We start from the raw sequence: 26,641 nt of genomic DNA on the forward strand, positions 1-26,641 counted from the left end.
CATCCTAGCAGTCCCGAGAGACGCTTTAAGCACCAAACCTGACAGTTCCTACAGCGCATTCCTCACCTTCAACCTCAGAGTATACTTGCTGGGGATGACAGCAAGTGGCAGCAGAGGATCCTAAAAATCTTTGGAACAATGGTCCACTACTGGTCTTCAAAATGTCCTGGGGAACACCATGTGCCTTACACCATCTGTCCATTGACACTCACAGGCAGCAATGCTCCACACAGTGTCCACAGGCTGCCCCAAGGTCTCCTGGTTCATAAGCAATGCATAAATCACCATTAGCAGCCACTAAACTAAGGAAAAACAAAACAAAATTTTGAATGGGAGGCATGGGATCTGGGAAATCTGTGTTTCCTAGATCTGCTACTGACAGGAACGATTGATTTCATTTCTTTGTATTTTATTTCCCCTCCAATTCACACAATCTCATTTATTTATATCAAAAGATTTGGGAGACAAGGATGTTTTCTCTTTCTCTGTCTGCACTGTGCACAGGTCAATAAGAATCCCATGTGGAAGGGGTTTCTGAGGGCTGCTATACAGTAATAACAATACAAAAATAATAGAACGTCATTTGATTTTCAGGCTGCAGCTGCAGAAAGTCTTCCATCTTGAACCTTATGTTTATACTGAAATGGAACCCCAAACGAAGACCAAGTAACAAGCAAGTTCAGAGCTGCTGTTATTCTTGGACCAGGAAAGAGAAACAAAAGCACCACAGTGATTGTACTGAAGTCTGATGGAGCCTCTATTCCACTGCATTTTTTGTTGACACATGACAAGTACGAAACAGCCCTTCAGCATGTTTGTATTTTCCTAGGAGTACAAGATATTATAGTTTTCTATCATATAGAACACAACAGCCTTGACTTAACATCCTTGCAATGGCCTCTAAAACTGATCTTACTCAGCCTGCAGCCCGTGTGCTTTCTCATGGTGCACTGACACCATCAATCGCAGCGACCCTGGCAACACAACAAGGAGAAGTGGCTCCATTCAGGCAGTGATGGGAATGCTTCCTACCTCTTCAGCTCTGTGAAGTGGAGGAACTGTAAGTGTTTTATAGAAAATTAGCCAAGCCTCTTGGTTCCTGTGAATGGGTAAACTCAAAAGCAGGACGGCCTCACAGGGCACAAGTCAGAGACCCGATAACACCCTTTGCTCCGTGATGGACGCCCTCAGTGTCTGCAGCTGCAAGGTATTGTGTACCAAACATCATTGCAAAGGTAAGGAGGGCAGCGCGCCCACGTGCTGCTGTACTGAGGTCATATAAACCTCTAAGAGAAAGAAACTGAGTTACTGAGAGTTTCAATGATTTGCACATGCCACCAACAAAGCAGGGCACAGGATGGAAGACAGAAATGCATTAACTGCAGAGGTAGAATGGTTTTCAGTGCTCCCCTCCCCACTGTACTCATCAAAGGGATGCATGCCTACCATACCCTGTCCCGTCTCAAATCTTATTCCTCTGCTCTAAACTAGCAGACACCTTTCTTCTCCTCCTTGTAGTCACCAAGATTTCACAAAAACAAAACAAGATACAAAACTGTAAATGCATGAACAAGAATCCTCCCCCACTCAAGTCCTGGTGGCACATGAATATGTCGACAGAAACTAAGTTTTCCAAATGAGGTTACTTGTAAACATTTGGCACATAGAGTACTAAATTAATTCTCTATCTTCCTTTCCAGACTCTGGCTGAGAATTTGTACTCAATGGATGACTCAGAGCCAATGAAGGGGCCATCTATCAACTCCCTAAAACAGTAGCACCAATGTCTTGCCAGAAGTTAACAATTTGAAAACACTGCATGTCTTACCCGCTCCTAGAACAGCCCCTCTTTCTGAGATTATTATAGACTATTCCTCATTACTCAGTTTGTCTAGGATCTGCTAAACATTTCTCTGTAAATTCATCACTCAGAGCTCATTCACAGCCACACATTAACTGCTCAGTTTCTCTGAAAGTAAGGAATTTGATATGACACATAAGTCACCATAAACTCTGCAGGATTAAGTAAGTTATTGCATCTTACAGCACAACTGGTTTCTACAAATGATACCCTGGAAAATGACATTATCGCTTAGTGATTTGGTTCAATCTGATTGCCACAGTTAATGTAATAACGTAACTCAATTAGGATGCTTTTGTTATGAATGAACAACCTTGTTTAATGTTGTCTGACTGTCCAGAGTCAGCTTAAATGTGATGTTGAGATGGCCTGCGAAGCCCAGAAATTCAGTGGTGCATTTTAAGAGGAGATACTGGCATGAATTAGAAAGCCCAGGCAATTTTTAAAGACACAAAGGTCATCTTAGTGCTTCCTACTAGAGGAAAATTACAAAGCAGGCATCTTTGTAATGCCTGGAAGTGAAGCCAGGCTTTCGACAGAGTTCAGAGCAAGGCTTGCAAGACACAACGCACACAATTTGGCTCTCATGCTCAAAGCAAAGTACGTCACATTCACCTTCAGCCATTTATTCCACATTTCTCAGCTCCCACCAGTAGCTGTCAGTGTGGAGACCAGTAGCCAGCCCATGGTGTGCATACATTGAGAGGCTGGGAGAACCCAGCTAGTTAAAAGTTAAACATATTTTTGACCTTTTCCTATTTTCCTGTGTGGTGTCCTTCAGCGGTGCTTACAACACATATGTGGAGTTACCCACCAGTACACCAGCTAAGGTACGGTACCCCCCCACTGTTAAGCGTTTATAACATACTCATTGTCTGCACAACTTCCCTAAAAACTACAAGTCCTTGACTCTCAAAACAACTCTATGCAAAGTAGATAACCAGAGGTCTTGCACGACAGTCTGGTGGCTTATCCTTCCAACAAATGCACCATTCATGGGGTTCATTCATGGGTGACATAGCAGCGCACAGGCACAGAGCCTCTCAGAGGGCATTACTTGGTCTGTGGGTGCCGGGAGGGAACAGGGAGGAAGAGGTAATGCAAAACCTGCACTGGATGAACAGAAATTCCAGAAAGAGTCTCACTCTGCTGGTACCTGTAGGCCCAACCTTAATTCAAAACACACTTTATTCTTTTCACTTCTACCCTGCTTGGGGAATTTCTGGAATCCAAGATACACGGTAGCTGTATTTTACCACTTCCAAGTCCACAATACCCTTATTAGTGCTGAGCCAGATGGAGAGAAATATGCAGCAAATCGAAGTGGTACTTGCTGGAATTCTCAATTCATTGGTGCATGCATTTAATTTCCTGTCTCCTTGTTTTCAGCCTGTCCTTGGACATGTTTGTGAGAAACCTGAGATGGTTACATGTGTTGTGGCCTCCAAGACTCTTTAAAAACATGAAATAATTACCATAACTTCAATATATATATTTTTTTCTACTCTTTCTAAAGAAATCTCCAAAGAAATGTCTCACCTTCTCAGTTCTCAAGCCTAAGACTTTTTTCTTTTCATGGAAATGTGAGAACAGACATTCAGGAATGGGGAGCATGCCTCATACATGATTATAAAATTTGATTTGTTATGAAAAACAGATGCTGTTCAATCGCATAAAGTGTACATGAATATTATACTGGAATAACATATAGCAACATATAGTCCTTAAGAAAACAGTTTTTATAATCTAGATATGTTTGGACATGGCCAAACTCCAAGATCCACAGATTGAATTTCCGTCTGTCTCCATACACACATACCAAACGTGCATGTTCATTAATACCTACTCCCAAATACGTGTATAAAGCGTAGAGCTAATCAACAAATAGCTACATGTAGGTGTATCGACCATGAGAAATGTGCCGGCATGTTTCAGTACGTAGATTTCCTTTCAGAATATCTAATCTTAGTTTTGTGTGGTAGGTTCACAGGCAGTTGTGCAAAACGAAAGGCATACCTTGTCAATTTCTTAGGAAAGCATCTCAGTTGAAACACTCAAAATTAAGTTTAAAATTCACATCACCCAGGGTAACTTTTTCCCAAAGGCTGGATTTCAGAGACAGCGAGAGCATGCGTGCGCACGTACACTGTGTGCACACGCAGACACACGCTTATTTCTTCACTGACCTGAAATTATAACTCGCGTTACGTGTGAGATCAGAAAACCACAGTGCGATTTTAGCGACTCTGGCACCAGTGGCACCCTGAGAAGGAAATCCTGCTGGGTGTTCTGATGTTCTCTAACAACCTTCATGGAACTACTTTGATAAAAGTTTTGCTACATATAAAGAGAAAGATGCAACACTAAAATGTGAACAAGCAAAACTATCTATCACTTGGAACGTCTGACTTACTGTGATCTAAGCTGCTGGGAAGGCTTTAGGAATTTGCATGTTATCCTTAGAGATGTCTGAAACTGTCTCTTGTATAGCACTGAGCACATCATCAGCTTTAATCTTTAATCTCTTCTTCCTCTCTCCTTCCCTGCAGAGAATGAAATCCTACAATCTCTACACAGATAAAACTCTTGGGCCTAGTAAAGTTTGTCTCTAAGTTTTGCAATAAAGATAGGAAGATTTATTGCCAGGAATGCATTATACCAAAACAAAACATCAAGTTGCCTAAATCAGTATCGTGACCCAAAACTCTGTCCTAGATGAAACAACAGAAAAAGCAGAGTGCGCCTTGGATGGCATGATTTAATGGGGAACGCTGGGCATTTTCAGGGATACTTTGAACCCAGACAGTCTTCCACTGAGAAGCACACCAGCTGATAAGCCCTATCACTTTTCTCACTCCACTAGGAATATAAATGCAATTAAACACTTCAAAAGATAAAACAAAAAGGCTAAACAAACCACCCCCCTTTCTTTTTTTCATTCTTCCTCCACCTGCTATTTCATGGAAAATAAGAACAAGGACAGAAAAGAACAATTTCTAGGATTTCAAACACACACAACACCTACTTACCTTACAGAAACACTCTATATAATTACGCACCTTTTTCATGAAAGTATTATAGATACTAGTGCTGCTGTGGGGAGGAGAGCTTGTGGGCAGTGCGTACATGTTTGTGGATATTTATAAAACCACCAGGAGGCTGCAATAAAATTATCTTGGGGTATATATTATGCTTTTTCAAGAAGCATTTAAAACCACTACTATATTCAATTTAACCTCTCCCTTAAGTTTCCTAAAAACACATTTCTCTGTAGAGCTATACCTCTAATTTTGAATGTCAATATATATAACTAGAAGTGTTGCAAATAATGTACATCTATAAAACCTGATACATTCAATTAAAATAATGTCTATTATCTTCATAGCACGTATGTGTATACATAAAAATAAACACTGCAAAATAATACACATGTATATATGCTATAGCTGATATTCCAAGATCCCACACAAAAAGAGTAATTGGTTATACAAAAATAATAAAAAAATAAAATAATGAACACATATGTACTGCTACAGTTGTGTATACGAATCTTCATACCATATATATGCATAATGCATAGAGTGCAACACGAACATACAAATATAACATCAACAGTTGGTGTATTTGCATCTTACATATTGGTTATGCACCGTGGTACATGCCTCTTCTACACGCAGACATTTAATAAATATCATTCCATGATCTTGGATATTTTTGCTATCGATTTTGATTTTCTTACAATGATTTTATTTTTATCCATACAAGACAGCTTGCAAATGATACTTTTTAAAACCTGATGGCTGAGCAGTGTTTTAAGATACTGATGTGACAGTGTCCAAACTTCCAGTGCACTGCATACCCTAGGAGGAGCATTCAGGGCATCTGTGCCAGCCTCCCTGTGCTTCAATTCTTGATTGTTTACTCAACTGCCAGAAGATGGTCTAAAGCCCTGGGGAGAGCAAAAACTGTTTGGGCCATTGACATTGAGTATCCTTGGTGCAGGAAGTCAGGACCTTAGAGGTATCCATCATTACGCCTGCCTGAAGGCAGGCTGGAGCCAAGGAACTTGCCTGAGAAGCTAGTAAAATTTTAATGCACTCTGTAGTGTGGTCATGTCATACTCAGTTATGGCAAATAATCCCAGATGCCTGCAGAGGTAAAATGGAGCTGTAATGTGCTTGCCTCCTAACCCGAGCTGACAGCAATGATGTACGACTACCATTAGCGGAAAATATCACTTCAACTAACCCATGATCCAGCTCCGCTAAGGGTCACATTATCCATGAGGAACAAATTACACTCCCAAAGTAAATACAAATTTTCTACACGAAATGGGTACAAAAAAAAAAAGGAAAGGGGAGCCGGGCGGGGGAAGAAGGGGGAGAGGGTAGGGGGAGCGAGGAGTGATATGTTACCTATGACAACATGCTGCCGAGTGACAAAGATGATAAAGGACAGGACAAATCACGGGCTGAAAGCGCCGTGGCACAGCCAGCCCGGGGAGCACGTACCCACGCCTGTAAACAACATGTTCCCTTGCCTTAGTAGCAAACACATAATCTTTTACAACGAACATGCTTGGCTCCGGTTTTATTACCACTCTAGCTGTAGGGACCCTCTATGTGGCACATCAAATGAATAAAAAGGATCCTTATCTTTCCTCCTAATGGGCCTTAAACAGTAAGAAATACTTCATGATTGCCTGAGCATACCTAGCATATAAAGTCTGGGTGATCTTTCACCCTCGGGGCAAGTTTAAGGTACTGCATTTTCCGGAGTTAAAAAGACAACACCTGTACAAATATGCAGCATAAATCGCACTGATGGGAAACATCCTGGCTTTGCAGAAACAGTTCTAGGAATAATACTGAGAAACTACTTCTCTTATCCTATCTTTAGCCAAAATAAATATATGCCAGACAGTAAGATACCAGTATCCCATGACCTGAAGTAATTGCTTAACATTGGGTTCTCAGCCACTGTTTCCCCATGGAGTCCTGTTTGCTAAACACATTGGTACTCACCATCCAAGGAGTTTTTTCAAGCATTCAGCTCCCTTTTATGCTTATAAGTAATGCTTTCGCCCTTCCAGCAGCACAGCATGCCGCTGCTTGGGGCGAGAGGGCTGGGGCGGCCGGGCAGTTACTCGGCCTTCTTCTACCAGGCGTAACATGCCACACAAAACCCCAGGGAAGGCCGGCCTGGGGAGAGAAGGCTCCCACCACAACCCCCTCCTGGTGCTCCCACATAAAAGTCCACCCCCATATTGCAGTCAGTCCCTAGTCGGTCCCCTGTCCCTGGACCTCAGGACCCCTGTCCCTGCCCAGTGGTCTCCCCTGGCTTACAGCTCCTCCGCTCCCTGGCTGGCAACGCTGGGGGACATCTCACACCACCTAAGGCCACACACTGATTTCTCAGGCTCTCTTACTAGACTGGAGATAAAACACTTTATATTGTGAAGTTTTCCTCTAGAAATCACCCTAACCTTCACACACCTGCACCCAGAGCTGAAGAGTGTAGAGAATGGGATGAGAAAATGAACTCTGACGATATGCCCTGCTTTCAATAGCTCAATAAATGCTGAGAGTTCCCTCTGTGACTGAAATATTTCAGAGCAGGAAAATTATAATGTATTATTTATATTCCAGCAGTTCATAAACACTGAACTGAAACCCTGGGTCAGTTTTTAGACAGTAAAAAGAGTACAGGTATTACAGTAGTGGCCATATAAAAATGTACCTGCCTCCTAGCTATCTACCTGGTACAGCCCGGGCACCATCCAGGTGGACATTTTTCTTTCCAGTGCCACCCAAACTCTTTCTTCCTTCATGCCTCCCAGGAGTGAGGGAAAAAATATTCCCCAATACAGTTTTGTTACAAGCATCCTACTAAAAAATCCCAAACCAATGCAACAGCCCACATAAGAGTGAACTGCACCCGTCTATAAATATAGTCCTCTGTAACAGGGAAGATGGCATAAGGAATTTCATTGCCATTTAATCCATGTACGATAGAGCTTTTACTTCCAGCAACAGAGTACACAGAACACAGCCCTGTGCAAAGCAGCAATTTATCTTGGTCTTACGTTTTCTAGCACAGTTTATGGTGGGGTTTCTTTGGGTCCGTTCTGTTTCCAAAGAAAGGACGACGTGCTGCGCCCTGCACACGTTTCGGAGGGAAAGGAACAACAGAGCAGCCCTGCACGTGGGCCAGCACAGCTGGAAACCATGTTCTGTTTATTCAGCAGAGACACAACTAGGCAGGACCCTTCTGATCTCGAGGGCAGGGAGGAAATGGCTTCTGAAGTTCATGATCAACAAGTTTGCACTTAATCAGTGATACTGAAAGGCATGGTTTTAAGTAGGCCCATCCCATGTTCCTCTTATAATAAATATACCAAAGCATTTATAATTACTTAAAGCACATTTTTTTTTACCTGAGTTTTTTTTACCTGAGTTTGTAAAGCTGGGCTAAAACTTAGGGTTTGGTGTTTTTTTTTTTTAACACAGTCAGAAGGACGTTGGAAAGCAAACTACACAAATGCACACACACACAAATCCATAAACATTTGTATGCGTGGATATTTAACTACCAAACACTGAAATACAGTCTACAGGCTAACATGGGTGACATGCATTTGCCAAAATACTACTCCAAAATCTCTCTCCAGAGGCTGTACACAAAATAATTGCCCCAAAGCACTTCAGAAACAGACACAATTGTGAATGCTTTTGTGTGTATGCAGGTACACACAGATAACCCTTCCTGTCATCTGAGCAGATCAGAGTGATTTATGATGCTTTCTGTGCCATAATTTTTGGTTTGTAGCTATTTTATATGCAATCAAATGTATTAGCATTATCATTAAAAACATTCTGATGCAAGAAATATATTCTGATGCTCTCATAGTGCTTTTCAATGGCTTTTCTCTTCAAAGAGAAAAATAATGAAGTCTAACAAGCACCATGGTCTCACCATCTTAGGTACCTTGAGAGCACACAACACACACCCATCCTAATCCCTCCCATGCTGGGGTAGGTGTTGATATTCCATCAACCCCCTCCCCACATGCCAACACCTTGCCGATTTAGCCACCGGTTTGACCAACCTCCTTCCTCCCTGTCCATCGCACACAAAGCCCAGCCCGGTTCAGCAGGAACCCTCGGCAGCACTGGGGCTGCAACCATAACCAGCAAGACCCTTCTGGGCCCTGCAAGAACATATTGTAACGGGATGCAAGAGCCTCAGCATGAGAGAACTGACTGGGTACTACTAAGATACACCCAGAATTAAGCCATCAGTTGCAGTAACTTTTTAAAGTTGTACATCCTACCAAAGTTGAAAACAAAATCAAGCAAGAAGCAGGCTTCTTCTCTTGCATCAGGCGTAAGGGACAACTCTGTGTACACTGCAAAGCAGTCCCGCCGTGATCAAGGAAGTTTTCCTAGGAAGTGAAAAATCACTAAAGTGCCTCAGATTGAGCCTTAATTTTAAAATCAGTCCAACTGAACAGTGGGGAGAGGAAATGGTAGAGATGGTGAATAAAACGGACCTTACCCCTTACCTCATCTTTAGCACCTGACTTCTTTAGCAAAGCTGTTTGTGTGTCTTTTCAAAACAGGACTTCCTGTTTTGTCCAGAGGACCAACTACGTGCTTGCACTTATGTTTTTAATATTGTATTAATTACCAGGGGTATAATTTTAAAGAGGGTATCTAGATATCGGAAGACAATATAGTTGCACTTAAATTTGTCAGCTGTGCAGCAGTTTGCCCTAATTTTAGATTAATGGCTCTGGAGACCTGTTCAGAGAGTGAGACAGACTTTTTAATGGAGAAAATCTGAGTTCCCCTGGGATCCATACTTTTTTCAGATTCAGTAAGAAATCCCAGTGGCATTTGCTGAAAGGATCCCAGGATGGAAAATGACATCTCTCTAAGAATTAGTGCTTCACATTCTGATGCAAGTTCTTCAAATACACTCTCCCTCCACAGACATAACTTGCTACCTCCTCAGGTTTTCCAGAAACAAGGGAGTGAAATGCCTACTCTGAATGCTCCAGACCAGCACTGTGTGCCAAATTGGAATGAAGGAGCGTGAATCTATATAAATAGATAAATTATCCACCCAAAACATGTCATTTAAAATTGAGATGCTGACACAGCCTTAGCTACAGTACTGCTAAGCAGAGGCCACATAATTTTTCAATTAAATATCCTTGTTTCTTCTTCCAGAGAAACCTCTGGAGAGATGTCTCATTTGAGGGCAGACATAGACAGAAAGTGACTCTGTCTGTCGGCTCCCAATTAAAGGCTAGGGAAGATGGATTGGAGGCACAGCCATCACCTAACAGAGATCAGATATCAACAACGATTTACGCAGCCAGACAGATACCTATTCAAGTGAGGAAAAAAATAATACTAACAGCATAGGAGACATTACTTTTCCTACTCTGTCACCACTCACTATTCATCTGCTCTTCAGCTTCCCAGGTCCTGCTCCTTCCTTCACTCTCCTCCTCTCTGTGGCCCATCTAGTGATGCTTGGACTGACTCCTCTTCCAGCGAATTTTATCTGTCACACACCATTCATCACACTAATCTGCCGTTTTTTTATTCAAAGGCATTGGTCTACCTTTCTGGGTTCCAGGTCTTATTTATTCTAGTAGAAATATGTATCCGTCTTGCATGACTTCTGCCTCTTGTGGATCTCTTTATTTCCCAGGCACACTGAAGGATCAGTGTGGGTTTGCCCTCAAAAATCCTAAATGAAGCAAAATTGTTTCCTTTCCATTTTCTGAACAGCAAGTAAAGAATTCACCTGCAACAATGTACCATATATTCTGTATACTTTAGGATATCAAAATCTGCAAGATATAGGCCTAAAGAAAAGTAGATTTCCTCTTCCCAGAAATATTTTGGGCAAAGATGTTTCTGGTAGGAGAAGAGTAACTCCACAATCCTCAGAATACATTGACCTAGGACCAACCAAGCGCAATTTGACAATTCACTACTAGAGCAGCTCCACAGTTGGAGGCTAATACCCTCATCATGATATAAGACATTTGGGTCAAGGATCTTAAAACTTCTAATCCTGCTGAGTACCCTCAGCTCCTATGGTTATTAATGAAAATTGAGGATGCTGAGCGCTATTTATGAAACGATCAACCTATCACACAGAGGTTTTGCACCCTCACTTCTCCCAGTGCATTTTGCTCATAGGAATTTTTGGTCCTAAAAATGTTATTTTATTTAAAGCAGGAATTCAAAAATCTTCTGGGTCCTATTGAGAGAGATCTAAAAGATCTTGCCTGTCTGAAGAAAAGAAGTTTCTACTTGTCAGTTAAACAAAGGAATAACGCACAGCCTCCTTTATAGTGTGTACTTTACCTGTCATCCAACAGCCCATTATCATGTCACGGCAGAGTGCACTTTTCTACAGGTCACTTTGTTTAAAATGACATGGATAATGCACATGTCAGCGAGCTGACAGTCCCGACCGTCCTTCAGAGATAAAAACCGCAAGACGAGCGCCTGTTCTTATCTGGGGTACATGCCTTGGTCTATCATCTAAGTCAGGCAGAACATGATTTCTCTAGAGAGCACTTTTTTCATTTCCTGATTTTAAGAAAATCAAATAAGCACCATTTGTCTTCATCTGAATATGCTTGACCTGCTCAAATGATGATGTCTCGCATTTTATAACAGGCTACATATGCTGAATTCAAATTAACAGCAGAACAAGGCCTTTAGATCTTTGCCTAGGCTGCCAGCACAGGCTGAATAAATATGCCAGGGTTAGCTGTCGTCTTTTAGAATTGGGCCTGAGCTACAAAAGTCAAAGCGGGTCTGGGTCTGAGATCTGAAAAGCCCTAAATTATTAGGGATATTTGGCTCTGCACTTAATCTCATTTCATTACAGGGGAAGACATAATAGAGATCACAGAGATGAAATAAACATCTGGATGTTAAATCCTTTCCGCACAAGTACCGGGATATTCTGTGGGAGGTACAGTCTTGAGTCTCTTGTGTATCATGTTGTGGAAACTACCCTGAACTGGCACACCACCATCATCCCCAAAAACTGCCTCTCTGCCTTCTTATACAGTGGTGCTGTGAGAGAAAAATACTCCGAAGCCGGCAGAGCTTCAGCTCCGCAAACGCAGCAGTGGCAGGAAATTACACTTCTGGTTCTGGGTGCCATAAACATAGGAGCTGAAATTCAGTTTATCATCTTCCACTGCGTAAGGAACATCCTGAAAATGAATAATCACTTCACAGGATGGAATGTAATGGTAATGCATTAAAAATTCATATCTAAAAGGGCAGGTTAATATTCTGTGCAAAAACCCAACAAAACCTCCCCTTTCTGTCGTCACACTGATTAACTCCAGTGATTAGTTCCCTTATGAAAGGGAAATCACTGCAGTTCAAAGTAAACAGTGGTTCCTTAACATAGTTAGCAAATTATTAAGTAACATGAAGAAAAAAAATCTCTACTTGGGAAATCACTGGGAAAGCTGAAGGACAAAGCTTTGGCGGTCATATGCAGAATGGTTTGAAAATTTCCTTTGCCTCCTGCTACACAAATTCTGTAGAAAACTGATTAAATTCATAAAAGGTGATTTCTGTAGTCATTGTTTCCTTGTAGATTTTACAAGATATTTGTTCTTTTCTGTTGTATAAGCTGCATACATACAAGCATGGTCATCTCTCTTCTTCTTGGCTTGACTTGGAGCTAGTTAACAGAACCACTCATGGAACTCTAAACAATTCCACGTTATTACAGGAACAATATTTTCTGAGAGTACTTTACCCTCCCCCAACTTCCATCCCGCAATTTATCCAGTGAAAGAGGAGGCAAAAGTGATTACATTATCAAAACGTCCCTTAAGGCTGAACATACAAATGAAAATCACAAAATCCAACCTGGAAATAAAGAAATTAGACCACTTTTTCTGCAATGATTGTTTCATTTTTGCCAAAGTAGTAAGGTGGATGTTAGTCTGTTCACAACATAAAATAAGACATAAAAATGTGCATCAGTGTGAATACTAGTCTTCTAAACAGCGTTAGAGATCAGTGCCTGACACTTTTTCAGCACAACATTCTTCCCTTTTTCCACTTAGAAAGCCAAATTTATTGAGATAATTATCAGCAAGTTGTGTCACTTGACTTAATGTACAGTTTCCAAATGCTGTTTCTAAAAAAAAAAAATATCTCTCTCTCTCAATCATAATACTTCAATTTGAGTTTGAATACCCTTGCCTATGGAGAAGCAAAACAGGCAATAACAGTGGCAAAATAACTTACAAAGTGCAAATGTGAGGGTTACAAACATGTCTGGTTGCTGTTAGAACTTCCCAAGGGAAAATGTAGCCATAGAATGGGTTGGCAGTAAGACTGGTGTTCATAAACAACCCACAAAACCCATGGCACTGATATGCTTGAAGATGAATTGTGTAGCCTCCAAAATAATTAAGAGTACTCTTCCCCTTGGAAGTCTATTCCAAAACCAAATTAAAGGAAACAAAGTCTTTTCTTTGTATAGAGATGCTTTAGATCGATCCAAAAAGAAACTTTGAATAAATAACAGAATAAGAGAAACAAGTGAATCCAAAATATCCAACTAATTATTTTTGGTCCCATACTGATCTCCTTTCTTACCTTCTCTTCTTGATCACTGTCGCTGTCACACTAAAACACAAAAAGAGAAAAAAGAACAGGTATGAGAAACTTGCTACAGCAAAAAGATTTCTGTGAACAAGTTGGCTGGAACACTCTAAACCCTCTGGCATCAAATCTGGTACCTTTAGGAAAACGTTCGATTACTGTACGGGAGGGAATTTTCCCCCACACTCCTGTTGAAGATAATACATTTGTATGTTTAAATTATGAAAAAAAACTGTACTGACATCAACAAGATCCATTTGCAATGCCCTCTGCTAGTTTAATTCACGTGCACAGGAGCTGATGGTGTATTTTTTAGATTCCAAAACTGGATCAGGGAAGAAGAAAAAGAGTATTGGAGGGTTGTTTTGTTTTCTTTTGATGGACAGTATTTCTCATGCTGCCTGCCAATATCTCGGCTGCAAAGACTCCCCCAACAGGAGGGCAGGGAAACGGCTTAGGCTGGCCTGTCCCAGAAGCAAAGCAGTTGCAAGGTGACCATTCTCCTACCAAGAGCTACTTGGAGGCTTCACTTTATGTCTTTGTTCACTGCTGCTGAACTAAAGAATCCAGAGACCACAGTGGAATCAGGAACATGCCAAATTAACTGACTCATTGATGTTCTCTGTAATTCAAGAGTAGCCCAGGTATCACAGTAAACACTTACAATACCCTGCCATGCTGAACGGTAACACTAGAAGGTCTTGATGTTTATTAAGTGCCATTACTCGATTTTTTAATAACTTTTACTAATGTAGAAATACAGCAGGACTAGATGAAGCAAATTTGAGTACAGATAAGCATCAGAAAACAAAAACACAGTTAAATTTGCAAGAATTCAAAAAGTCTTGCTGGAAGTAGGACTGTAAGGGCCATGCAACTCATGTGCACCCAGCTTTGATTCATGCCACTTGACACAGATTTAATTCATCCCACTTAATTCTGGGTAACTATGGAATGGTCACACTTGGCTACCTCTACAGCAGAAGGACGAGGAAAACAACTCTTTGTGGTTGGTTTGGTTTTGTTTTTTTTTCCTAGAGATCTGAATTGTCTCTATTATTCAAGGATGAACTCATACCTCCACTGATCTAATGGCCGATGTTTCAAAGGAAAGCATAAGATCACCAAGCAGGAGAACCAGGCTTCCCTAAATCAATGACTGGCATCGTGTTATGTTGTTAGAGCAGACAGTTAAGCCCTTTATGCATTTGTATCCTGTTTAATGCACCTTTGAGTATTTTCATAAGACAACCAAATTGTTTTGAAATTAGTTATACTTTGTGAATTCCAAAGGTCAACTATACAGTGGGATGTGAACAGACAGCCAAATACACCCACAAATGTATGTATTTGATCTCTACAAATCATCTTCTGTGTGTTCTTTAATTACAACTTTTCTGTTTCGCTGGCTTTTTCCTCGTCTTCATTGGTACACAGGGTGAAAAGGTGCCTTCCCCACACCAACGAGCTACATACTAACAAATTAAAGCTAAGAACTATTTCTAGGTATGCTCAAATAATTAAAAATGACGCAAAGATTAGACAAAATTACAATCTGCTTTCAGATAATTCTAAATAGAAATGGAAGTGAAATTCATTTAATAACTGAAATGATTTATATAGCACTAGTTGCACCTAATACTCCGGTAACAAAAAAATGAGAGGGAACGTAGAGATATGAGACAGGTTCAGCTTGAAGTTTGAAACCCTCACACAACGATCAAGTTCATGAACAGCATGTACTTAATTGACAAAAGGAAAACCACACGTTTCTACAACAGTATGGTATTTATGTAAAGCATTCATACCCTTCCCTGTGAAAACTATGCATTTTGACTCCGGCATGACTACATATATGAGATTTTGGTATGAGGGTGAGCATAGTTAAGCACGTTTGTGAAGCAAAGCCCTACGTTTACAAAAAAGCACGCACTCACACGCATTTTCATCCATGAAGACCACAGCATGTCAGAAAGATCTCCCATTTACTCTATTATACAGTTGGAAAAAATCAGCTTTTGGGCTACAGCACTTTCTTCCACTGCTTGGTTACAGCCAGGAGGGCCCAGTGGTTCTGGGGTCCCTGCGCTGTGTGCTCTATATGTTAGGGTGTACTATAATGTATGACACATCTTATATGTTTCAAAACAGGGAGCTCAGAACCAATTGCTCCATTTGTTTGTGTCCTTTGTCTACCCTCCAGACAAACCCCAATACAAGTCCTGTAATACCTGGATCCAAAAGGCGAAAGAAAGGGGGTAAAAAGTGCAATGATTCCCTTTTAGCAGCAGGGTTCAGAGGGTTTTACCGTGCCATCCGCTCTCCCTACTGGGGCACATGCACATGTGTCCTGTGACCCAGATCTGCAGCCTCTCCTTCCCCCACCGTTTTTTGTCTGATTCAAGGAATCTCTCCTCCACTGTGGATTAAGTTTTTCCCAACTCATAAGCTTGGAGCTCAGGGGTTTGTGTTTTCTGCAGTGTGCAAGTACCTGGGGAGCAGAGTACTTGCCAGCAGTAACATCTGAATTTGCCAGCAAAACAGTTACCCACATCCGAGTGCATGCGCAGAGAAAGTGCACAGAGCGATGTCGGTGGGAAGTTATTTCCATCAAAGTGTTAAGCCTCCTGCTTTCCGACAGTCCAGTTCTAATTTCAAGGTCCGCTTAATTCCACATCAAATAATTACTGCTATACCCAGAAGCACCTTGTCTCCAGAGTTAAGCATATGGCGAAGGACTGAGACCTACTGGTGTCCATTATGGAAGCAGCACGGATGCCAAGCCGATTAAAAATGCTCAGGCTCCCTTCACAACATGCCCAGTGACTGACAGCTTCGCGATTTGGCCAGTCACTGTGGCTGCCAAAAAAGCCTCTGCTGCACGGGGGCCCACATGGCACTCTGAGAAAACAGTTCCATTCCTGGTATTAAATTCCCATACTGACCCGAGGACTTTGCTGTGAGCTCAGCAGGAGCGCACCATCCAATTTACAGCTCCATCCTCCAGAGCCCTCAGTGCCAGCCTCTGGCAGAGACGAATGATGGTCAAACCCCTCCAGTTCATAAATTATGCAAAGGCAATAAATGCACTCAGCAAACAGCTCCTAACGTTTGCCTAGCCTGGCTCCAGATACACTTTGTAAAATGCCAGGAGTCCTGCGCACACAAGGCATCTATTTCACTCATAAAGAGGTTTTGTTGGAGGGCCATGAGGGGAAGGAGACCCACCGTCCAGCAGCGCTGTCCTGTTCCAATAGTCGAATTTTATGGACAAGCTATATGAAAGAAAAGAAGGCGAGACAGGAGAAAAAGGGCTTTATGCACTGCATTGGGGTTATATTTACGTGCAGTATGTATATACGTGTATCTTTGTGTGCGGGCATACACATTGCATGTGCATGTTTTGCACATCCATGTTAAGCTCAATTTTCCCTCGGGATTAAATATGTGGATTTGCTCTGGTTCACGGAAAGAACCAGACAATTTTTGTGCAGGGGTAACCCCAAAAAGCCTTGCAGAAGAAATGAGAGGTTTTTTTACTCCGGCTGGAAACTGAATGGAAGCAACTGTGTGCTCTTCCAATGGCTGAGACTACTTTGCTGTTCAGGCACTCTGGGCATTGCATTTGCACACACATTCCCCAGTGGCCCTTGCTCTGATGTGCTCATTTACGTTTTTGGATGCATTTTCTTCCCAGAGGTGCTGAAGCACAAGGTGTTTCCATCTTTTACAGGCTTACTGCTAACCAGTTCTGGAGAACAGGTCCTGGAAACCAAAGCTGACAACCGTGAAGTTGATTATTCAGAATTACTGGTCAATTTGAAGACAAGTCTGCACTGCTTGCTCAATTCCTCCAGCATTTTTCTACCTCCCAGGGCCACAGAGAAAAGCAAAATGATTTAAGTGCTCTGTGGTTCTCAGAGCATCAGACTGTTCTGGAACTGAAGTGATGCAAATGCTTTAAACTGGCCTTCTGCTTTGGGCTGAGTTTCAGTATTTAGCGCCTATGACAAAAAGGTAATTTTTCAGTCTTCTCCCATGTCTCGTTTCAGGAAACGATGGCTCTGTGCACACGTTGCATTGGAACAGACTACAAATACCTGGGAATCCAAACCACCATTCAGGGGTAGCATGACCTGATTTTTGGATAACTTCACTGGAAGCTGTGAGTGATAATGTGACAAATCAGGACAAGGAGGCTGCAGACACATTTTACACCTGAACAGAGGCTTCTTTCCCTGAATCTCAGGCTGAAGTCACTTAACTATCTTCACACTGCACACCAGTCGTGACTGATTACAGTCACCCAGGGCCAGGCTTGAGACAAGCTCAGAGCGAAATTTCCGAACGCTGGTCCACATTATCAGAAACCCGCCCAACCGAGCAGCCCTTAGCTCTCATTTAGGCACTGAAATGAAAGGCAGATTAGCAAAACTGCTGAGCACCCACAGCTCCCACGTACGGCCAAGTTTTCAAATGAGCATGGCACAGAATGCTGTCAGACCTTTTCAAACCACAGCCCGGTGGGCCCCTCAGCAGAAGAATTCTCAAAATGGCTATTTCACAATTGAGAAAGTCTTGCACTGGGCAGAAGGGACTCTTAGCAGTCTTCCCAGAGGACCTAGAGTACTACAAACTAAATGCAAAGCAAGGGACATATAAAGCTCACTGAACACCAACTCTACAGATACAATTCTTAGAGGACCTATGGAAACGTTAAGGTTGCTCCTAATTTCTACATAATCAAGGGCAATAACAAGAGCAGACTGACAATGGCTTGCTCAAAGTGGCCATAGTTATCACTTGAACCTTTCTAACACCTTTAATATCTAAAGTGTGTGGGTTACCAGCCACCAAATCACCTGACACACACGTGCCAAGTGCTCAAGCCTCCCTTTGCAGTTTCTGCAACTTCATGCTCAAAAAGCGCTTATCAAAATCCCAAATGCACAAACGCACATTTTCATATGTGTGCTGCAGTCAGAATTCAGTCATTCCTCAAATCAACCCCAGGCGAGGAGGGAACACACAAACTCGTAAGGTCATCTTACCAACAAAAGAAAGCCTCAGCTTAAACCTTCTAAATGACTGTTATCAGTCCAAGTTGCGAAAGCGTAAGATGCGTTCCCTGCGATATGGGGTGTGCACACACATAACCGCTATGGGAACTGGGAAAAGGACTTTCCAATTGCCATCTGAGGTTTAATTGCTGCTGTTTTGTAGAAGAAAAGGAAAACTGAAGACTGGGCTACAGGTTACTTGTACCTGCCAAATCCCCTGCCCCAGCTGGAGAAAGAGCAAGTTAAAATGCACAGCACACCTCCCACAGCACCTGCAGAATGAGACTGATCCCAACGCCACATTCCACAATCAGACACCCTATGTGGTTACAGCTATAATTTGAGCCCATTTTAATAGCTTGAGAGAGTCTGGTCCAAATCAAGCTGAGTAAAGGTCTGTGCCACCTCACCAGCTCATTCAGGCTGAAGCAACACTATGGATTTCTATGTACCTTGCTGATTGAACACATTCTTGTGCAGAAAGTGGCAATCATTGAATATATCATGTACAATGACATTGAGGAGGGCATTGTTCTCTACTCTGCTCAATGGACTTTGCTGGAACAGCTATTTCATATCTTGGATCCATTTATCATTGCCACCAAAGGAGTCAGTGCTGCTGAAACGCCAGCACTGAACAAAGTGATTCTACTCATCTGTCTGCTGAAAAGAAATCTGAAGAAAATGAGGGAAAACCCAGACCTCAGCCATGTTCACACTGACATTTACAATATTCTTGTCCATCTATCCAATGACAAACTGACAGCGCTGGAAAGGGCAAAGATGATATTTTAGCTATACAATTAGACCTTTGCTTCCAAGAAAAAAGGGAGAAAAAAACATCTCCTAGATGAAAGGAGACACAGACAGGGAATAAATGGGCAATTTTCTAATTGATGAAATGGAGACAGGCAGAGTCACAAAGAAACTAAGAGCAAGAATTTCACTTTTTTTCTTTACCATCTCTGACTTTGCCTGCAAGTAGCATTCAGCATGGAGCTCCTTGCCAAGGAATCTTATATATAGCATCTCGCAAATTGGTTAACATCACAGTCTGCTTAGCAATTCTTCACCATTATCCACAGTGATTCACTGTAAGGAATGACTCTGAAACAGAGACGGTCTGAGAAGTTTAAGGTCTGCTTTCTCAAAAGCTAAAATTACGGATTATTCACAGAAAAGTCCCATTTTACACAAATTACCTTAGTCTGGAGAAAAGATTGCAATGTTGACCTTTAATCTGAATTCCATTTTATCCAAACTACTTCACTTCAGATGAAATGTATCAGTCTTGGACATTTAAAGTTATCTTGGCCCCTTACAGGAAAAATATTCAGAACTTAGAACCACTTTCAGCTATAACTCTTTTTAATACCTCACTACCAGGACTTTTATGATTGTTTTATATAGCAAAATGACACAATTAGTGGCTCCTTTCAGTTCTACCACCAACAAAACATTGGTTTGATAAGAAAGAGTTGTATTTCAACTATTAAAATGAAAACACCAGACTGCATTACTATCCATGCTGAAGATGATCCTCCTTATATTTACATAGGATGTGTATAAATCCTTGGCGACTGATGGATGGTATACATACTGCTGGTAGACCACAGGCTTATTTGTAAAGCAAAGGGGGATTTCACTCCAGAAAGACAGCTAAATGTTGGTCTGATTTTGAGGTTTGGTTCTGTTGTGTCAGTCCCTGTATCGCCAGGGCTAGCACTCGAAGGGGAAGGCTAGCAGCTCTGTGTGAACGGGAGAGGCTGGGAGGCTCCCTGGGCACGGCTGGGGAGGCAGCAGCGCCTGCAGAAGCACAAAGCCTGCCTGAGGGCTGCCAGGGACAGAGATGCAGCCCTCTGTCCTGGTTATCTGCCCGGGGCTCCGTCTCACCCAAGGGAAACAGGCCACCGACATCCGCAGGCACCTCCAGGCACACCCTCGGAGAAGGGTGTAGAGAAGCCAGCCCTGTAAGAACCACATTTTTCTTTGCTCCCTGGAAACTGAGCTGAGAGTAAGTTATTGCAGTTCTTGGGAAAGTGCAACTTCTCTCCCCCGGTTATCACTCCCAATGGCTTCCTTATGGTATCATTGCTCAATGATCCCACAAGTGCTTAAGGCCCAATCCAGCCATCCCCAAAGAACGGGACGATGCTCCCACCAATGGCAGTGGTAGACTAAATGGCCTTTCCAGATGTACCATTAGAAAGCTAACGATGCCACGAGTTACTCAGCTCAGCATCTTCAGAAAATGCCTGCTGTAAGCCAGGCATCTCAATTTCACTAGACTAACTGGGCACCAAGCAGCTGTTGGCCACAAACACAACTGAATCTTAATTTTAGGAAGCCGTTCCCTTTCGTGACAGAAGGATGAACTCCCTGCCTCAGTTCCTCAACGCTCTGTGTGAAAAAATGACTACACGCCTTTGCCTCTGGGACTCCAAATGTACATCTGCTGCCTCCCTACCTGCCTTTCTGGCTGTAGACAATCTGCAGTATGTATGTGTCCTCTCAACTGATAATGACAATTCGCAGTGTGTAATGTCATTTTTACTGTTTTTTCAACTGATAAGTACTTCGTCAGGCTCCAAACAATAAATAGCAGTAAAAATATAAAAATTTACGTTTATACTTGTGGACTAAGTCAACAGCAAAGACTCAAACTAAGCAGCGTTTAATGAATTCAATGACTAATACTGCATTAGCCAGTGTATCTGTATAAGAAAAGACTCCTATTTTTCAGAACTCCTGGTCTTAGCTCAAGAGTTCAGTTTGGAATTTGAGTCTTCCACATACTTACAGGCTAATGAAATCAAAATATCCTGACGGACAAGAAGCAAAGCATGTTACGGGTTAAAATAATACAAGAATCTATTTTTTCCACTGTGTTGTGATCCATAAAAATCACCCTGAGCCTTTCCTCTTTCTTCTCTGCCTGTGAAGCCAATTGCTTTGATTGCAGTGATATGAGCTTGCTGAAATGACTTGCCCTTGCTTGTGAAGCAAATGGAACATGCTAATAGAACTTATCGCATTACCGGATGCAAAAGTGCCATAGCTCATTACTTTAAGATAAAAGGATATCATTGCAGACGGGAAGCAGAATTGACTTTCTGAGGCCTGACTTGATGATGATTTAATCAACTGCTCTCTTTCACTTCTCATCTCTGCGCCTGTCGGTTTCACAGGTGCTGTTAAATGAGACACTCAGAAAGTGAGCGGAGGGAAAGAAATTGCTGTCATTACTTTTCAAGAAAGGAGGTATGCAAATTTTCGACAGAAAGATTGCGTTCATAATGGGCCTGGTAAAATACAAGGATCATGCTTGACAGGTGAGGGCAAGTCATTTGTACATCCTTAAAGTGAAGCAACCATCCTCATTTAGAAATTGTGCTCGATAAGAGAAGCTACAAATGAAAACCATGCAATGGCTGAGAAGCAGCAAGCAAACCTTTGAAGACTTTGCTATTGCAGCTCTGCCTTCAGCAGGTGCCTGGCGTGCCTTCACACATGCCTGTTCCTAACTGCCAGATGGCCAAATTTTGACCTCAGTATCTCACAGAGAACTCCTCTTAAATGTTTTTTTTTTTACTGTCAGCTTTACATTCACAGTCTGGGGTCTGAGAGTTTCTTCCTTTATTCATCACTGCCAGAAATAGAAATTACAGGACAAAAAACTAAGTGAGGGTTGAGTTAACTTTGAAAACAGAATCAATAGGTTGGAGGCAACAACGTGCTTTCTTCTGCCTGTAACTGAGTATTACAGATCTTGGAAGGTCCAGAGCTTACGGTTCATACAGCCAAGTCAAAAGTAAAAAGAATAATCCACAAAAAAGGTTGTAGCAGGAAGCAAAGAGGATGAAAAGATGCTTCTCCAGGGCCCAGAAGGAACCTGGGGTCCTGTGTGATTGCAACGCAAGAGGAAAGGGCAAAAAGAGAGTAACCAAATGTTCTATTGACCCGACAGAAAAGTTCTGATGTTCCAAAATTAGAAGTTAAAAAAGCACAATAATTGAGATGATGAATTATGTACAGGCTAAAAACACTCTATAGATCTCGGATGGCTATTGAGCTCTTTGGGTCATTTTAAATGGGGAAATGAGAACTACTAAGCTTTTATTGGTGTCAATCAGGTTTTCAATCAGAGATTGATAGTCAGCCACAACAAACAGGTTCCTTGGGGACTGCACTGTATGCAATGGATACAGTAGTTTGTCATAAAAATGTTGACAATTTGTCTCAGATAACAGCATAGCACTTAAATAGAATTAATGTCATGAATATTTAGAATTAAACAAGAAATAGCTAGGAAATACTGCCACAAAGGAAGCTTGATACAATGGAAAAGGATTTAAATAAGAACAGCCACTGTATTAATTCCACAGATAGGTGCATTTTAAGAATTTAAAATATTCTTTCTGAAGATACACTGTTTGTCTGTATCAAATGTGTCTATGTTTGTTTATGAAATGCAGCTATCAGGTATCTTACTTGCCCTTTTCCATACGTGTTGGGTTCTCAGCCCTCCACATCTACCTAAATAATAGTGACCCAGTAATACTCTTTGGATCTCATTCACCTCTCACCAAAAATACTTCATTGTAGCTTGAAAAGCGACATGATGGAGGAGAGAGAGCTCTGGGCTAGGACTCGGCAGATCCACCTCTGTCACTGGCAATCAGTATCGCCTGGGCAAGCCACCCAGTCTCTTCTATAAACCCTCTATTTTCCATCTATTCAGGCTATTAAATGACATGGTCCTTGGGATCTGGTTACTTTTCACTGTATGTGTCTATAGAGCCTGCAGGGTAACAGGGCGTTTGCCTTAAAGAATTTTGGTCCTAGTAGATAGAAGAAATGAAGAAGAAGAAAGCATTAAGACTTGGATCAGGGCCTAGACACATCATGCCTAGTTTCAGTACAGAACTCATCTTCCACCTACCAAATGGCATAACCTAGAGCAAATTACATCATTTCAACTGAAAATTATTTTTATTTTAAATTACAGTAATGCACATAAAGAAGCAGCAATACAGTATCGATAACGTTGCACAGGGGTTGTTCTCTTTTACAGGCTGCAGCAACTCTGAGCACAAAATGGCTACTGAAACACACATGAAGAGAGAGTCAGTTGATTTGCAAGATAATATAGTTGCAGAAATAATATTTGAAACAAAAAATAAAGAATAAAAAGCCATCTCTTCTTTCACAAACAACAAAAACTCTTTTAGCTTTTGAGCTCTGTATCTTTATATTAGACTAAGCAATTTAAACTGAATTGTATAAATAATAATAATAATTCCCCAAACAAACCAAAACAATTGATCCTTAGGGATAAGACCTTAACAGCTGAGCTATAAACCTCTGAATGCTGGATTTTAATGGATACTAAAAAACTCTTAACTAAGCCCTATAAATATAACCTGAAACAAAATGATTTGTGTAGTAAGCTGTTTGCAAACTCCCATAAATGTTCCTCATTGTCATAATGCCAGAAAAATAACTCAGACTGTGTACTCAGCCCTGTAAACTGGCTTCTATGCTGTGGTTTCATTCCTTTTCCTACTCTCTATTTTATAATTCATCACTCGCACAGTTGTTATATATTATTATTTATTGCTGCCTTTATCATTTTTGTACAATTTATAAATTTTCTGTGCTAGACCTGAGGGAAGAGAAGGATTATTCTAAATCTACAGCAAGTAAATATAAATTTCAAAGACAATGGCACACTTTGGCCTGCCTACCTCAAATTTCCTGTTTTGACATAAGTGATGCTATAATTTGGAATCTGTAATCTCTTATTAGGAAATGAACGCATTATTTTTTTTTTCAGAATACTGCAATTATAATAATTGAATTTAAAACAGGAGTTTCATTTCTCTGTTTAGAGGTAAGCGTAATTGTATATCCCTGATTTATCAGCTGGACTCAACCATTTGTTATTCATGAAATAGCTGGGAAAAAGTCAGAATATTGGTAGTCAGGGGGACGCTATCCAATGGAGCATCTACCGCTGGGGCTTCCCCTTCACGGACAAGCAGTGGCAGAAGTGCTACCTCGGCGTGTCTGATCACCCCCCCCCCCAGGTATGGGTTAGGCTCCAGGCTGGGCTGCTCCAGCTCTCTCCTCCTGAGGACCTCTGGAAATCAGCCCCAGACCCAGCTGTGCCTCCTCTGTTTGGGATAAAAGCTGTTACTCTGATACTGCTTTCCGTAGCGCTGCACCGTGCAAAACCCGTGCATGGCACAGTGCTCGACCACGTGGTTACAGGAGCTTCAGGTAACACCCAAACCTCTGTCTTAGGAGCCATTCTCATGTATAAATTATTCACCGTGGAAAACCAGGCCCTCAGTTTACCACCAATACGCTCCTGGCAAGGATCTAAGGAAAATGGTTGGGTTTTTTTTCACTGCTGCATTAACCTACCACCAGCGTAAGGTGATAAAACCTCCTGTATCATAAGTAATATGACAGGCTCCATGGCTGTTATCAGCAGTTGACAAACTACCTGGCACAGCCAAGGCAAGGTATTGCTTTTAATAGCTGGCTGCTAGCGCAGTGTTCAGAAAAATTATCCTTCTCTAGGATAATGCAAGACTTTTGCCAGCAACAACTGTGTTTAAGCAGGACAGTAGCTGACACGGCATGGAGTGTTGCTAAGACTGCCCGTATGCTCCTTTTCCAGCCGCAACGGCACTGAGATTTCACACTGCCAGGAATTGTGTCTTCCAAAGGGGAACCCCACGGAAGGGCCAGGAGACATCCTGAATGTAAAACACAGGATTTCCCGTTAAACCTTTTGTCAAGAAAGAAGGGCCATACCGAAATAGAAGGGGATGCATCTTGCAGAACAAGTCTGCTTGGGAATGTGGGGAGCCAGGGCAGGCCTAGAAGGAGCAGAAGCTTCATGTCTGATCTTTGCAATCACTGCTATCCCACAGGAAAAAAAACATACTAGATTTCTGTCTGCATGATCCCGGCAAACCACCTGCATCTTGTGCAGCATCCATAAAGGATTTTTAAACTGCTCAGCCTGTGCTGTACAGTTCTGAGACAGATTAGGTAGAGCATGGAAATTCATCTCTTTCTCCAGAGATGCTCTCTATGAATACAGAACCCTGGAATTTCGCAAGGGACTTTTTAGAAAGGTAGAGGCTCCCTACATTTTATAGATGGTAGATGCCAAACGATTGGAATTTTGATTCTCATCTCTTTTGAAATTTTAGTAAAGAGGAAGGCTATGAGATTTCAAACATGCTCTCTCCACAAAAACCTCTGCAGGCTTTATCTTCAATCTAAAACGCAAGTGAATAACAAGATGCAATGGCTAAAAAGCAGATAAATTTAGACTGGTACATATTTTAAAAATGGGGAATAATTTCTTATTTTTCAACTTAAAAACAGGGCAGATTTTACCTAAATAAAAAAAATGTAATGAAAAATTAAAACCTTGCCTAAATTTTGTGCCCTTTTTCAGTCAGAGTTATTGTACTCAAGGCACTGCAATTAATTAGTGGAGATCATATGGCCTGTGCTATACAGGAGGTCACAGCAGATCATACCCTCATTGCCCCAAATTATGTGAATTTATAAATCCCTAAACATCCACTTCTTTCCACTCTTACTTCCATGTCTAGCTCGTTAGTGCTTTGGACTCCCTATTATCCAGCAACTCAGGCCAACTCCATTCAGTGTGAACACCCCCTCCTGCGCTGGAACAATTCTGAAGGGCTGTGGATGAGCACTGAACTTACTCCTGAGCCAGAAGGATTTCTCATCTCCCAGGAACAGTGGGTCTGCCAGCTTGTACAACGACTTTGGTGTTGATGTTGTTGCGCATGTTGAGTTTTAGTCTTGTACACAGGAATCATTTTTATCATGCTGCAGGAACAGCACTTCTTTAAGACCCGCTTCAGCCTTGCTTGACTAGCTCTTTTTGTATAATCAATAAAAAAAGTCTGCTACAAGAGGACACTGTGATTTACAAATACACGAAAAGAAAGAGAATGATGCAAAGCCACTGGTATGGATGTGAAGGACTGTTG

At 41.7% G+C, this 26,641-nt stretch overlaps 1 protein-coding gene across 6 annotated transcripts in view; it reads right to left on the reverse strand.

The window, feature by feature from the left end:
• AUTS2 (activator of transcription and developmental regulator AUTS2) overlaps positions 1–26,641 on the reverse strand; it is a 791,335-nt gene that overhangs the window by 228,581 nt on the left and 536,113 nt on the right. For all 6 annotated transcript variants that reach the window (XM_040613308.1, XM_040613316.1, XM_040613325.1 and 3 more), the window contains one exon: positions 13,528–13,557. In XM_040613308.1, coding sequence (XP_040469242.1) covers positions 13,528–13,557 — 30 coding nt within the window. The remainder of the gene's footprint in view (positions 1–13,527; positions 13,558–26,641) is intronic.

Source organism: Falco naumanni, chromosome 1 (genome assembly GCF_017639655.2).
Source record: "Falco naumanni isolate bFalNau1 chromosome 1, bFalNau1.pat, whole genome shotgun sequence".
NCBI classification, from domain to species: Eukaryota; Metazoa; Chordata; class Aves; order Falconiformes; family Falconidae; genus Falco; species Falco naumanni.